Raw genomic sequence first — 15,514 nt, forward strand, 5'->3', positions numbered from 1 at the left:
AACATGAAGCAGAGGCAAGATACTGATTGACTGAGGGCATATGGGAGACCTAAGGACAACAATCAATCAAGGATCTGTAAGCTGTTTAAAACTACTCAATGCTCGGAAGCCAGCAAGGGAGCAGCATCTGTGCGCTCAGACCAGCTGTGGTGCCTCCAAAACCCAACCTGACACACAAATTAGGGGGAAGCGCTGCCACGAGAGCCTGCTCCCTGCACTGCCTCCCAGCGGCAGGGTCCACCATGCGATCTGCACCCCCAGTTACAGGGAGGCACTTGATCAGGGAGAGGGAGCCCAGGTCTACAAATACTTAGCCAATGTTTTTCAGTGGTATTTTGGGTTTCCTATCCAGGGTTTGCAGGGGCGCCTGTTTGAACAGGTCAGGACAGGAACGCCCGGCGCAGGCCACGGAACGTGCAGGTTGGATGGGGAACACAATCACTGTCGCTGCGTTTGAGGCTAATCAGGTTTGATATCTCACCTCTTGGTTCAGCATGGGCTTGCAGCCTGAGTTTTTGTTGGTGAGCTGCAAGGGTGCTATCTGGCTTGTCATATCTAATAACTCTCTCTTCTGAAGGCTGATATGCTGAAAGATCTGTGCTGCTGATGTTAAAAGCTGGATTTTCAATGCCTTCTGTTGCTGCTCTCTCTTCTTTTACTACAGAAAACAAGGAGGTCAGAAGAGCACATTATAGCAAAGTGTATTTCAATGACAAGCAGAAAATTCCTTCTAGTAATTCCTTTGCTGAAAGACTCAAGTGTATCGTCCTCAAATGTCGCCAAAACAGAATTAGGTTAAAATTAACTCTAAAAAAAAAAAAAAAAAAAAGAATAAATGATTAAAATAATTACAAATTGCACCCTGACAAGCAAGAGCAAAATTTCGCCCACAGCCATTTGTCTGTAATTAGTTAATTAATCCTTACACAAATTATGAGCAATAACTCATCAAGCAAGGCTCACCCATCAGAAATTCAGCCGACTTGGATTTCTTCTGCTTAGTTTGCTGCAGAGCCTTCTGCTGGAACTTCTGGAGGGAAATTGTTAAATGAATAAATTAGCTAAAGAACGAAGATCATCCTTTATGATCCACAACTAACACAGTATTTTAAATATGGGATGGCATTGAAATGTCATTTAATTTACATCTCTGCTAAAGGGGTCAAACACTAATTGAACAACAGAAGTGGAAGAATTAAATAAAATAGGAGAAGAAAAGTTAAAACAAATGCCAAATGAAGGTCACATTAAAATACTTTGTTTTTTCCCCAAGTTTAATTAATGCAAAGAAACCTCAACAAATGAAGAACATTATAAGACTTGTCTCTACAGCATGCATTCAGCAGCAACTGCTTTATTTCACTTGCAGAACTGCAGTGCTTCATTTAGAAAAGTTTGGTTATGCAGCATATTTATAGACAGGCTTCCCTGACATCCCCCATTCTCTTATTTTCTAGGTCCACTTACATAACCAGTGTATTTGTTCATCACAGAACAGCTAAAAATGAATGAGCTCTACCATTTTGTACAAGGCAATAAAATGAAAATAACTTCAGAAAAAATTTACAACGAGATGTCACAAAAGACACATCACGGTCCAGGGGAGAGGGGAAGCAGGACTCATTGCAACAATGAAAAGTTCATTTAATATTAGAGAGATATCAACAACAGTTATAGGGAAAAAAAATCGCAGGACATCTTGGAGGACCCAAACTCTGACAAGTTCCACATTAATTCCTGTGGGGAAGCAAGGCTCAAAAAAAAAAATGCAGTCACATTACTACCATCAGGAAGGCCCAAGCACTAAACACCATTTTTGTATAATACCTTGAGTGGCCCTAGTAAGAGAGCCACACGTGCGCTCGTGCGTGGCTACAGACCCCTATAATAGATGATAACAGTTAAAGCAGGCAGAGATGACCTAAAACAAAGTACATCTGGGAGTATTAATCAAAGCCAAAACCAAAGTAAGAAAACAGTCTGGACCCATTTATTTTCGAACGTCACATGGCAGTTTCTGAAAACAGCATTATTTTTTCAAGCCAGTTGCTTAATTGTCCAGTGATAAAGACCACTCCTGGCAACATAGCTCCTGGAAACTGTCAATACAAAAGGATTAATTACAAGAATCACTGAAAAATTGCAATTTTTAAAGCATCCATCTTTCCCATTTGATTGTAGATGCCAATTTCAAGTAAAAAAACCAATGCTTGCAGCAGACACGATCAATAAATCTGTCAAAAATAACTCAATCATAGCACTGACAGATCAATATAGAAATTAATATCTTCATATACATACATGTATATATGCACATACCACATATATGTTAGTCTGAAAACGGTGGACTTCGTCTAAATTAAGACTACTATGCTACTAAAAAGCTAATATGTAAAAAAATGACTAGACGCATTCTGGAAGTGACAATAAATAAATAATGTAACAAAATTAATTCCTACAAGTCACATTCAGCACAACAGAAGTTAATGATAATTTTGACAGGAGTTCAATAGGTTCAGAAATTCACCCTATTGCTGCTGATTTTTTCCCAGTTGAAAAATCTTTCAAAAATACATATTAGCTCAGTTAGTATCTTTAGAATTACATCACTTTTGCAATATTAAAATATTGCTGCATTCATGCATACCACAAAATTTTAATCAAGTCAGTTTTAAAGATTCCAGCAGTATTTGTAACACTGCTGTGTGATAATTATTCTTGTTATGCTGCATATAATCACCACACAAAACCTTAATGTTAATAGCTAAAGAAAACAACATCTAGACGAAAATTCTGAGACAACTTTTCAACCGGTGTGAATTAGTATACAGTCGTAACTTTGATGGAATTGAGATGATCTGCATTACATTCTCAGTGTTCCTTCTGCATGTCGGATTTCCCTAGCAAAACCCATGTTGGCCACAGTCAACTTTCAATTGTTATAGTCTGTAAAAGGCATAAGAACCTTTCACAGCAAGAAGAAAAAAAAAAGTTTTCCTCCTCCCCCATATCTAATAAAGATGCACAGTGGGTTCTGATGTTTTGGAGTGGCTTTGTGTGTGTGTGTGTTTGGCACTTTGCTCACTCAAACGCAAATTTGTATTTTTAAGTAGTTGATGCACAGGTTTGTGACTCCTACTTACTTACCAAAGAACTTCAAAACAAATGATACCCCTGTCCCTTAAGGTGATCAGTTTTTGAAAAGGTGCTTTTCATGAGTTCCTATTTAAGAATGAAAGCAACACTTGATTTTCAACAGCAGAAAGGAATTCTTCCAGGGTTACTTCTCAACATAACTGAGTATTTCAGTGCTGGCCTTTGTGTAATCAACACATGTTCTTGTCACTTTGTGCTTCAAAGGAAATTAGAAGACATTTTCCTTTCATACCTATCTCCAGCCAATTTCCTCATCCTTCTCTCTTTTACACGTGAGCACCTTTAAGCCATGTACATTACACTGTTTTTTTCAGCCCCCATCTTCATTTTAGGTTTCCTTCTCCAGCCCCCCCTAGCTTTATGATACTTTGCCTTCTCATCAGAGAATAGGCAGGAAATTATCCAGTGGCATTTTATATTCATTTTATCATTAGTCACTACTAGTTAATTTATGTATTTATACTAATTTATGTCTAAAGCAATTGTTCTTTAATCAGTTCAAATGTACCTGCAAAACTCAGGTTTGCAACAGCAAATTAAATAAAACTCTTTCAGTGACCACTTGCCTTATTTGTGGGCAATGTCCAGGTGTGTGAGCATACCTAGAGGAATGCACATGAACACACGTCCGTACAGAAAGCTGCCATCCTAGTCTAGAACGTTATCCAAAAATAAACATAAAGAATCAGTCCTACAAAAAAGCGAAGTTACACAACTTGAGCCTCAAGTGATACAAAGGCTGTGCTGGTTTACACCTGCGGTGGAGGTGGTCTGACTTGCATCCACAAAACACAACACGTCAGACCCGTCCATCCACAACCAGCACATAGAAAGGGGATGTCCTTTGCTTGCAAAGTCAAGTTTAAAGGGTGATGCTGCTGCTGATAGTGATTCATCCTAGCTCAAAGCTCCACCACAGTTGGTGAAAAACAGAAGTCTTGCCTTTTAACTTTCTTTTTTTTTTTTAAATGCCTTTTTACCTTGAGTGTGCTGCATTACGTATGGCAAAGGGGAGTTAGGAATGTCTGAGCACAGCGCAAACTAATCACCGTGTCATTCAAAATGTGACCTAAACCTTTAAATGCTGTTTTGCGTGCCGTCATCATTAAAATGCACTGCCTGCTTTCCGATACCAATTGAAACAAAGGAAAAGCAGGAGTACCAGGACCCGCCGTGCTTGGTTCTGCGGGAGAACAGCGAGTGCTGCAACAACAGCAGCAGCAGCAGCGAGGGAAAAAACCCTCATTTATAACCAGTGACAACTAAAACCTATGAAGTTTTTAAAAGAATGTGATTGTTGTCAAAAGGAATTGGGTACAACAATGCTGCATTCAGCTCTGGTTCCACTCAAAGCCGTGGCTGAGGGGCTCTGGGAAAGCTGCTGGAAGGCTGGTGGGCACAGACCAGCAAGAAAGTGAATTTTGCATACTGTACGGATCATCGCTCAGTTCAGGGCAGTCATATTGAATCTGTGATCAACCAATTGTGCTTCATGAAACCGTCAGCCCTCATTTATGTCTAGCTGTTTTCTTCTGTCCTGCTGTAAACAAGCTCTGCTCTGAGCTGTCTCCCTACCCTTATCTGCTTACGAAGATCACACAGACAGACCTCATCAGCAGCCTTAGAGTTAAAGTTAAAGTTACTGCTTCCAGACAGCAGTCCCCATGCAAGCTGGAAGTCAAAAAGAAGAGCAACTTTGGAATGACAGAGTTTTAGTTCCTTTTAGGAAATGCATACCTTAGATTCATACACATACTGGCATGTTATGTCTCTTTCATGAAATTAAATTAGGTGTTCCTAATATGAACAACTGTTTCTAACATCAGCAAACTAGCTCAGCAGATTCATCCATGGTTTTGTTTGTGGGTTGGTTTTGTGGTTTGTTTTTTTTGTTTGGTTCTTTTTTTTTTTTTTTTCCTTTGGGGCCTTGTTTGAATACAGTCAAAAGAGAAGTAGCTGGAAATATTGTCAATCTGGTAGGGCTCCAAGAACCTAATAATGCCTGAAATGCTCTAAGGAGTGTAACGATGGTAAACAGGAACAGGTATGTTGGCTTCTGTTCTCATTCACTTCAGTAAGAGCATTAGCCTCTCAACATAAAGCAGAGCACAGTTTTCAAAGAGTGATCCTCCTGCATGAAAAGGGATGGAGCTTACTAAAAACATATTCCTCTGTGAACACACACACACAAATGCGTTAGTTGGTATTTACAGCATTTAATTCTTGCAACCAGCTGCTAAGTCCCTGTTAAGGCTTTCCTTTATGCAGCTGGAGCTGGAACCTTTTCCCTTCTCCTAGCCTATTACTTTGTCTATTTAAGGGATGGCAGCCAAAGAGAAACAGCTTGTAATTTGCACCTGTCTGCTTTAAGCACTCTATGTTAGATTTTGCAGAGAGCAAACTCTTCATTGCTAATGAGAATGACACTTAGTAGGGTCAAACACATTTTTTAGCTGACTCCGCAGCAATTAAAAAAATAAATAAATAAATACCAAATTCATTTAATACCGTTCTAGCTAGAGAATGTGGCTAAAGGAAAAGCCTTGTCAAAAAAGAGCAGCTCAGTGTGTAGGTGGAAGATGTAGATGTCTAGTCTAATGCAATATTGGGCACAGCTAGGCACAGCTGAACCTGTGCACTGCCCATGCAGCACACGGGAGAGCTTTTGCCTCTTCCCCCTATAAAATTCAGAATTGTTTCAGAAAATGACCACGTACTATAGAACGCTTCTGAATTTTTGCATACTGGGCTGCCTTTTGAGGACTCAAAAGTACTTGAAGTATGCTTTGCTAGCTACAGGGTCAGGCCTATGAGAAAATTGTTCTCTGAGAATTAAAAAGAAATGCATGCTTCACTCCTGATCCAGAGCTGTGCGAGCATTGCCACGCAGAGATGCACGAGCTGGAGCATAGAGCAGTGAATGTGTACCTCAAGTGAATAACCCACACGTGATCTCTCCAGCTTTACATAAACTACCTTAGCACGTTTTCTTCTTGCTAGAAAACAAGCATCGGTGCTTTCAGTCAACTGTGATATCACTTAAAATTACATTGAAAGAAAAAACAATTATAATGACATATTAGTTTGGTTACTAAGAAGTAGTCTTATTCTCGCTTACTCCTAAAAAAGAAAAGCCCTCAAAAACTCGAGCTACAGAGCTGATGACAAACAAAAATGCTGGGGGGGTATCGAAAGGAAATAAAACAAAGTAAAACATACAATTTATTAAAGAAAACATTGGTGCTACATTTTGATTTCATAAATTGTCCCCATTTGTACTTCCTGTTTAAACAATAACTAACATGATGATGGGTTAAATGAAGTTGAGATTGTCACAAACATGGCCTCACTAGTAATTAATGTAGTTTAATATGGTTGTTGGCACACATCTCACATGACAGATAATGTTCCAACATGTCACTGATAGGACCTTTCAGCACAGCTTTAGGAGATCTACCAGGCATTGCCGAGGTTGGTTAGGTCAAAGGGTTGAACCATGTGTAATTCAGAACAGAGGAGGTCCCACGGTCGCTCCACAAAAACAATTACACTACTTATTTCACTCCATCCCTTGCCCGAAATTCACAAGCCTCACAGTTTCAGCGCAGTCAATCTTGCTCTGCCCTGGGGCTATGAGCCACATGAAAATATGTGGTGCTGTGTTTATAAATCTAATCAAAAATAGAAACAGTAGACAAGCACAATGAGGTCCTACTATGGATCATGGGAATTCTCTAAATTCTGAAGGCACTTTTGTTTAACTTCTGTGGGCCTTCTCCTACCATTACATTGTCTGGTACTCTCGTTAATCATCCCCTTGACTTGTCAATGATATAAAGGAGCCTACGCGTCTGCTGACTTCCCTCCCATCACACTACAAATAATATTATGAAATAGCAATGCTAGGAATAGGCCTTTTAATTTTTCTGTTTTAAAGCATGGTTTTTCTTTACTTACCTCTTTCTCCATGCCAGCCTGCCCTTTCTCAGACCTGCAGCAGAAAACGCTTCCTCCTGCAACAAAAGAGAGGGAGCACATCTGAATTTTCAGTCTGCACACAGTCATTAATACCCTTAGGTTTAACACGCAGACTTGCAGAGCACCAGCCTAGAAACCTACCAGGATAAGGAGTCTTTTCCTGCTGCAGTCCCTGTTCCTACCTTGCCAAAGAGCAAAGGGAGGATAGTGACGTTCCTCTGCTTCATCTTTTTGAAAAAAAAAAAAACACCCAACTTTGCCTCAGATCACAATAAAAAAGTAGATAACAAACAAACAAAGATAAACAAGAAAAGAGTAGTTTAAGCTCAAGTGATGAAGTAACACCAATAAAGATTTGTTTTTGAGGGGAAGTAGCATAGAAGTGAGTATTTCATACCCACAGACAGTAACTACTAAAACAATGCAGTTTGCTGTGGAATACTCCTAACCTGAAGAATATAGTACGAAAGCTGCTAGACTCAGAAATTCTTCTGTGATCCAGCATTTAGGTGGGTCCCACTTGTGCCTCACTTCCTTGTGCCCACAATCCTGCTGGGATTTCCATTACAGGGATGAAATTATCTTCTACTCTGAGGTTAGAATCATATGAGCAAACACACAAAAATTTTACAAGTTGTGTATCACATCAGCAAAAATCCCTCAATTATACCACCTACTTTTGTCTCTACATGGGAAAAAAAAATTATTCGTTCAAAATAGCTAGACACGTTGCCCCTGTGCTCACAGAAATCAATGGCAAAACTTCAGTCTGACTCCAGTCGCAGGACCTGAGCTGCAACGAATAGCAATCTTCTTCCTTTGCCAACTTTTCCCTTATGCATTTATACAAACACACATTCAGATTATTTTGCAGGGCCTGAAAACAAAACAAGACTTTGAACAATTAAAAGTATCCCTCCAGAGTCCCTCAGAAGCTTTAATTGACCTTCTGGGTCAGAAGATGCCCCATACAAAGTACATGTTTGGCCCCAGTTGAGGAAACGCTCCCTTCCTGAGGGCACCAGGCAAAGTGCTTAATTCTAAGTACGCGCCTAAGTTTCATTGAAATCAATACAATGGACAGTGGACGGGGCCACAGATTCACCACAGAAAAAGGCTGCATTGTCACTTTGGTTGTTCAGTAATGAATGAAGGGCTGAGCTTTTGCCCAGGTCTTGCTGATGCTGAGAGTCTGGTGACCTTTGCCATCGCTCCTCGATTTTGGTGCCCTTCTTGGGGTGCCAAGGCCAATGCAGAGATGCCGGGGGCTCCAATTCCAGCAACTCCTGCTCTTCCTGCAACCAGCTCTGCCCAAACAGCCCCTGCGCCGTAGCCCACAGCTGTTGCAGAAACGATGTCAAAACTTCTCTCCTCCGTATCACACTGCAATATTGAAAATAAAGCCCCACCAAGATCACACAGGTAGGCTAAGGTCATGTGTCTAGTCATCGTATGTCTCTGAAAGAACCCCAGAGTCCCAATTCCAAAATCCAGAATTGGTTTCCAGGCCAAGGTAGTATCTGCATTACTCTTGCAGCTTCTCTAATTGAATCATACATCCACTGAACAACAGCAGGTAAATAATTTTGAATCCAATACCATGGCACATTCCTTGTTATGGCTCAAACAGGAGCAGCAAAAAACACAAACCTGAATAAACCAAAAACAATAAAAAGCTTGAAACAGCTCCCCCCTCTTTTTCAAGGTAGAAACACAAGAAGCTGCCAGCAGAAAGAACCGATAAAGATGTAAATTCAGTGTTTCCCTCCATGGCCAACATCTGCTCATTGAAGAGGAGCCAAAGATGCAGTAATAAGGACTTTCAAAGCCATAATTTAGTCCCAGGAATCCAAACATCAATGGGAAGACTTGGAGTCTCATCTTAAAGAATGTGATTGACCAAATTAAGAAAGCAAAGGCAAAGATATATAAACAATGAGTTCAGAGGAGACATTAATAACATTAGTGCCTTAACAGTGATTTTCTTAGAGTTCAGGAACTTCCTTTTATTTGGGTTTTCTGAGGAATTATTTTGTTTGTTTGTTTGGGTGAGGGATGACTTTGGTGTTTTTTTTAATGAAGGTGCTAGACATTGCTTTTCCTTTTTTCTTTTTAATACCAATCAGGCAACACATTCAACACTGCATTATTTGGTGTTGACTGTGGCCTTACTTAACCTCATCAGTCCATTTTCCGTAGCTGGATAACAGCTGAATCATTAGCATTAAACTGGCTTGCAGTCCTGAAAGAGTACAGCAAAAACAAAGTACATGATTTTTCCATCAACCATAAAACAACATAAAACTTATTTCAGATCCCACCAGATATTTTCTTTTATACCCAGCTGATGTAATGTTTTGTATGATTTAGGGGTGGACTTCAGTTATTAAGTACGTTTGTACTAAAATGACAAAGCAAAACAGCCACTTAGAAGTTTTTTAAATTGGATTCTTCCACTCTGTCGGGGGTTTTTTCTTCCATTTTTCCCCCAGTTGTGCTATTTTTTTTCATAAGAGGAAAAACCAGGGAAGCTACATCAAATATGCAACATATCTGAGTAGCTTTCTGTAATTAAAATAATATAGTTTTAATATAAAGGTGGAGGAATTAAATAAGGGAGATGCAACAAAAATTACTCTTATAGCACCGCAGCTGTATTGATGGGCTCCTGTTGCCAGTCACAGACCTGGGAGAGATCAAAACAACAGACCTTCCCACTGGAGCAGGCTGAGGTACTTCTTTCTCACGCTGGTTGATACTTTATGCTGTATCAGCTACGGGAAACCAGTTGGGTTGCATGAAGAGTCTCTATACAATAAGAGTCTTGCAAACGTAGCCATAAAATGTACTGTTCTTGCCATGCTGGCATGCAGAAGAAGAACTGTGCTTTTTGTAGCCACGAACCCAGCATCTCCTTAAAGCACTCCCAAACAGGCAGGCGTGTTATCACGGGCCAAGGAGAGCAATGCTGGGCACAGCTAAGGCACTGGTGATTGCTGGCAGGGAAATAGCAAGTTCATAGCAGGAGTAGCAAAGCAACAGTTTGTCATCACGGTGGCTGCCTTCACTCCTTTCTCACCTTCACCTGGTACACAATTTATCACATGCTAAGAAGAAGTGCTGTGGGATCTCTGTGCTACAATATCGGCAGAAACCACTGAGTAAATGATAACCCTAACAACCTACTTGTAATTCCCTTTGGACTCTCTCATAAATACCAGCTAGCCAGCATTGGTCTTTAAGAAGTATTTCTTCAGGGGAAAATTGCACCTCTGGTGAAGAGAATCCATCAGTCACTTAAATTCAGCAGGACTGACCTTTGAAACCACAAGCACTGTGCTTATCCTTCTTTAATCACCAATTTTGGGAGCAGGGCCTTCAAAGTAATCTCAGATCCTTTCTATCCTTTTTTTTCTTTTTAATTTAAAAAGTAAGGAGTTTACTGCAAATATGCTTTTATAAAGATCATTAACACACTCAAAATTAAGCTCACATTCAATTACTTTGCTTGATAGGTTGTAGTGTTTCTAGCCTTTTTCTACGTGCTTGAAAAAGTAGATAGATAAATGATTTTTCTATTGATAAGCCTCAGTAGACAGCTAAGCAACACTCAGCCACTCACTCACCCCCCTGCCCAGTGGAATAGGGAAGAGAATCAGAAGGGTAAAAGTGCAAAAGCTCATGGGTTGAGATAAAAACAGTTTCATACTTTTTTTTCTAAGAGAAGAAGTCCTCTGCACTTGGCAGAATGGATGTGGCAACCCAGACAGAGCTCCCACGAAAACATGCAGCTGTCTAGGTCTCGGGCTGCAGGGAGTGCCAGGGCCTTTCACTGGTAATGGATGACAGCAGTGAGAATGACTGTGTAAGGTGTGACCAGGTGGATGATCTGCTCAGGCTGGTGGTAGAGCTACGAGAGGAAGTAGAAAGGGTAAGGAGCATCAGGGACCCCGAGGAAGAGATAGACTGGTGGAAACATGCTCTGCCCTCCTTGAGAAAGAAATGGGAACAGCCTCCAGAAAAAAACAAGATCAAGGGGATCCTGTATCCTCCCCCTGCCAGGCTGAAGTCAGGTTCATGACCACCTGAGGAATCTGAACATACAGAAATCTATGGGACCTGACGAGACACATCCCAGAGTCCCGAGGGAATTGGCTGATGTAGTTGTCAAGCCACTCTCTATAATATCCGGAGAGTCATGGCAGTCAAGTTAAGACTCTGGTGATCAGAAAAAGGGAACATTGCACCCACCCATTTGTAAAAAGGGTAGAAAGGAGAACCCTGGGAACTACTGACCTGTCAGCCTCACCTCTGTGCCTGGGAAGATCATGGAACAGATCCTCCTAGAAGTTAGGCTAAGGCACATGGAGGGCAGACACATGATTTGAGACAGCCAGCATGGCTTCACCACAGGCAAGTCCTGCATAAACAATCTAGTGGCCTTCTATGACGGAATGACTACATCAGTGGACAAGGGAAGAGCTACGGACATCGTTTTTCTGCACTTCTGTAAGGCTTTTGACACAGTGCCCCATAACATCATTTTTTCTAAATTGGAGAGATATGAATTTAATGGGTGGACTCTTTGGTGGGTGAGGAATCAGTTGGATGGTCGCATCCGGAGGGTAGTGGTCAAAGGCTCAATGCCCAAATGGAGACTGGGGGCAAGTGGTGTCCCTCAGGGGTCCATATTAAGACTAGTACTGTTTAATAGCTCCATCAATGACATAGACAGTGGGATTGAGTGCAAGTTTGTGGACAACACCAAGCTGAGTGGTACAGTCGACATGCCTGAAGGACCTGAACAAGCTCAAGAAGTAGGTCTGTGTGAATCTCATGAAGTTCAACAAGGCCAAGTGCAGGGTCCTGCACCTGAATCAGGGCAACCCCCGGTATCAATGCAGGCTGGGGGGATAAAAGGATCGAGAGCAGGCCTGCCAAGAAGGATTCGGAGGTACTGGTGGATGAAAAGATGGACATGAGGGGACAATGTGCTCTTGCAGCCCAGAAAGCCAACCATACCCCCAGCTGCATCAAAAGAAGCGTGGCCAGCAGGTCAAGGAACATGATTCTGCCCCTCTACTCTGCTCTGGTAACACCCTACCTGGAGTGCTGCATCCAGCTCTGGAGCCCTCAGTACAGGAAAGACATGGATCTGTCGGAGCGGGTCCAAAGGAGGGCCACCAATCTCTTTTACCTCCAATTTTGCACTTGTAAAACAGGCACAATAATACTCTGCATTACCTCCATTACTCTACCAGCCATGGTGAATTTCTGCTGACCTCTCTGGATGCAGCATCATGGAACCAGGAAGCTCGGAACTTTCACTGTCCTTACTCCTCCCTTCCCATCCACATCCCAGTCCTTATCCAGGAAAAAAAAATTTTCTTTTTGTTACAAAGGGCTTTGTAACTTGTAATTCTTAAATAACATAGCGTCCAAAATACAGCAGTATGTCAGTTAAAAGTACTGAGCTGTACATGAAATTCTAAAAAATATATATGATTTAGAGACAAAACCAGTGAACGATTTTGCTTGTGCAAAAACAATACTGTAAAATCTGAGGGGACACCATATACAAAGGTAAATAAAAATTTAGACAGGTAGAAAATACTTATCATCAGTAAATATGTTTGCAAATATTATATATTTTGACCATGCACAATTTTAGCAATAACAGCTCCAACTTCTTTTGAAAAGTATGTCAGTCTTCTCCCTAATTTATTTTCAAGGAGTAAGTAGCTCATTTTGTGACTGTCTGCGTTAGCCATAGATTTTAGTACTGCCTCATGAACTTCTACTGTTCAGTCCCTGGTTTCCACTTCTACTACAATGAAAAACCAAACAATCAGAAATTACTTTTATACACTCTGCTGTTTTGGAAATAAGCCTATAATTATTGGAGCATCATTTTCCAGGAAAGTTTCCTTGCAACTAGCACACATGATTTGCACTAGGAAAAAGTCGGTTTTGCTGTTTATCAGTTACAGATTAAAATTTAAAAAATGCCTATAAAAATGTAATGCTAAAGGTTATTTTGATCTATATCTTCTCTCTGAATTAAGCAAGAATATAAGCAAGAATACTCTGGAAAATACAAGAAAACACATCTTATAAAAGTAACATCTTTTACGTATATACGACTTCAGATACCAATATTGTTGCTAATAGATCAGTAGAGTTTTCCTTCAGTCAAAGAGACAGAAATTATACCGTATGAGCAATCCCAGAAGGAATACCTCTAGTGGTTCAAAACATATTTCACTTGCCTCTGGCATGAGTTTCGGGATTAGTGTCATATATGTGTCAACATAAAGCAACATAGGCTATTTGTTTATACATTCACATTACTCCTCCTTATGTTGTTCTGTATGCCAGTTGACATTGCCTATACATATATATCAATATATTCAACCCAGTGAATGCATTCCTCTGTCAGGTACTTGTTAAGGAGACATAACCATTGAGCACAAATGAAGAAAAACTGAGGTAATAATGTCTGTAACTGAAAAAGTGACACAAAACGGACAGGGACTTAACAGCACTGTTTGCACTACTCATTAGAAATGGCACTGTGTAAAGACATATTTTCACTAATAAGCAAACAGAGCCGCAGCTTGGTTTTTAAGATCCAGTTAGCTGATAAAACCCAGACACGCACAACCTGAAGTTTGTTGGTTAAAAATGAATGCAAACCACTACAATGGCAGGAAAGTTATGCCTGGCATGTTTTAAACTGGGTATCCTTGAGCAGCCTGGCTAGGGTGTGAAGATTCTTTGCTCCAGCCAGAAAAATCAGCAACTAGGATTTGAATTTTTTAACCCAATCTCCCTTTGAAATAAATGCTAGCAATGTTTCATTTATTATACGTAAAAAACAGCCACCTTGAGACCTTGAGCAGGCAAAGAGTAGTCAAACATGACTTCAGCCAAATTCCTGCATTTCGGGATAGGCAGCATGTCTAATAGGCCCGAAGCTGGTTTCTAACCAATGGAGTAGCTGTAAAAATGAGACGCCCTCCGTATCATCTGACCAAGTAGAAGAGTCAGCAGCAATCCCATGACATGTTCTCCTTGGTGATGAAGCAGCTGAATAAATTTCTGCTCTCTGCCCACTTCCTCTCTTCACCCATTCACTCCTGTCCCTGGGCTGCAGCTCTCTGCAGTCTCATTGGGCTGATATTACTGTAGATCTAAGCCAGGTTAAAAATACCTGTCCCCAAAACACTTTCCTTTTTTATTATTTAGCTTGAACACCTTCACTGGTCCTGCACATGGCTGTTCCACCACAACCAGGGCACAAGGAACTCCAGCAAGGAAAAAGGAAAGCCACAAGCAAGCTTTACCATCGAAGAAAATATATCCTGAAACTAAATCCCATAATAACATTAGAGTTTACTGCTAGCCTTGTAAACTAAGAATCTGAAAACGTTTATGTTCTTCTACCATCAGAACAAAGCAGAGAACTACACCGACTGGCAACGTGAAAACTAGAACAGAATCCACTAGCATTTCCCTATTGCAGAAGGTATTGCTAATTAAACAAAAATGCAAACAAAAAAAGATAAGAAGGTCTTCACCAAGGCAGTATGCAGCAATGACTTGAGTATAGAGAACCAGGGAGAAGATACACTACCATGCCCTAGCAGTCCAGCCCACCTGTCTCCAGAGAGGACGCCTGCACATAGCGCATAATGATCCCAGTTTTACTTCCTTCTCTGTAAAGTCAATTCATCTCCTAAACCACTAACGCAAATCTAAGCAAGAAGTTGTATAAGGCCCAGTTAAACTCTAGTAGATTCAATCACTCCCTCAGATTTCAAAAACTTGGTGAAAGGGTAAACACAGCCCTGATCCGCATGTGAGCACGGGGGTGAGCCTGCATGGTGCTGCCATGCCTCGTCACATCAGGACTTGGAAAAAACCTTCAGCAGATCTTTAGCTCTGACTCACGCCCATGTTTTTCCTCTGTACTTGAGCCCTTACAGAAAGGAGGTAGTAATAAAATGCAAAATATATTGCTTACAATGCCCCTTCCAGGCCCTGTCTCACTGATATGCTCTTCCTAGCTAAGATTTAGCATGTTGCAAGTAGAAACTGTATTGCAAGTAACTGTCTCAGCATGGGTGGATTAATTCTTCTCCATTTTTCACTTCACTCTCATGAAACACAAAGGAATGACATTTCAGTTTGAAGTTACTGATATGCCCATAGGTTAAGTTTAAGCCTTTGTTTAGTTACTTTTAACACTTCATACTTCCCTACAGGCAATATTTAAGGTGAAAAAGAAAGGGGTCTGCCCTGTTCTTCTTTCTTAAGATTCATAAAGGATGCTTAAAAATCTTCCCTTTCTTCCCTTTTGGTTTTGGGGGGCATTTTT

The 15,514-nt window shown here is 40.8% G+C and overlaps 1 protein-coding gene across 1 annotated transcript in view; it reads right to left on the bottom strand.

Moving 5' to 3' along the window:
• Positions 1-7,125, bottom strand: part of LOC141464086 (orofacial cleft 1 candidate gene 1 protein homolog) — an 80,724-nt gene extending 73,599 nt beyond the window's left edge. The window contains exons 1-3 of the mRNA XM_074146811.1: positions 7,114-7,125; positions 964-1,030; positions 482-658 (exon numbers count right to left, since the gene is read on the bottom strand). Coding sequence (XP_074002912.1) covers positions 482-658; positions 964-1,030; positions 7,114-7,125 — 256 coding nt within the window. The remainder of the gene's footprint in view (positions 1-481; positions 659-963; positions 1,031-7,113) is intronic.
• Positions 7,126-15,514: the final 8,389 nt, after the last annotated feature.

The sequence above is a fragment of the Numenius arquata genome, chromosome 4 (assembly GCF_964106895.1).
Source record: "Numenius arquata chromosome 4, bNumArq3.hap1.1, whole genome shotgun sequence".
Taxonomy (NCBI): domain Eukaryota; kingdom Metazoa; phylum Chordata; class Aves; order Charadriiformes; family Scolopacidae; genus Numenius; species Numenius arquata.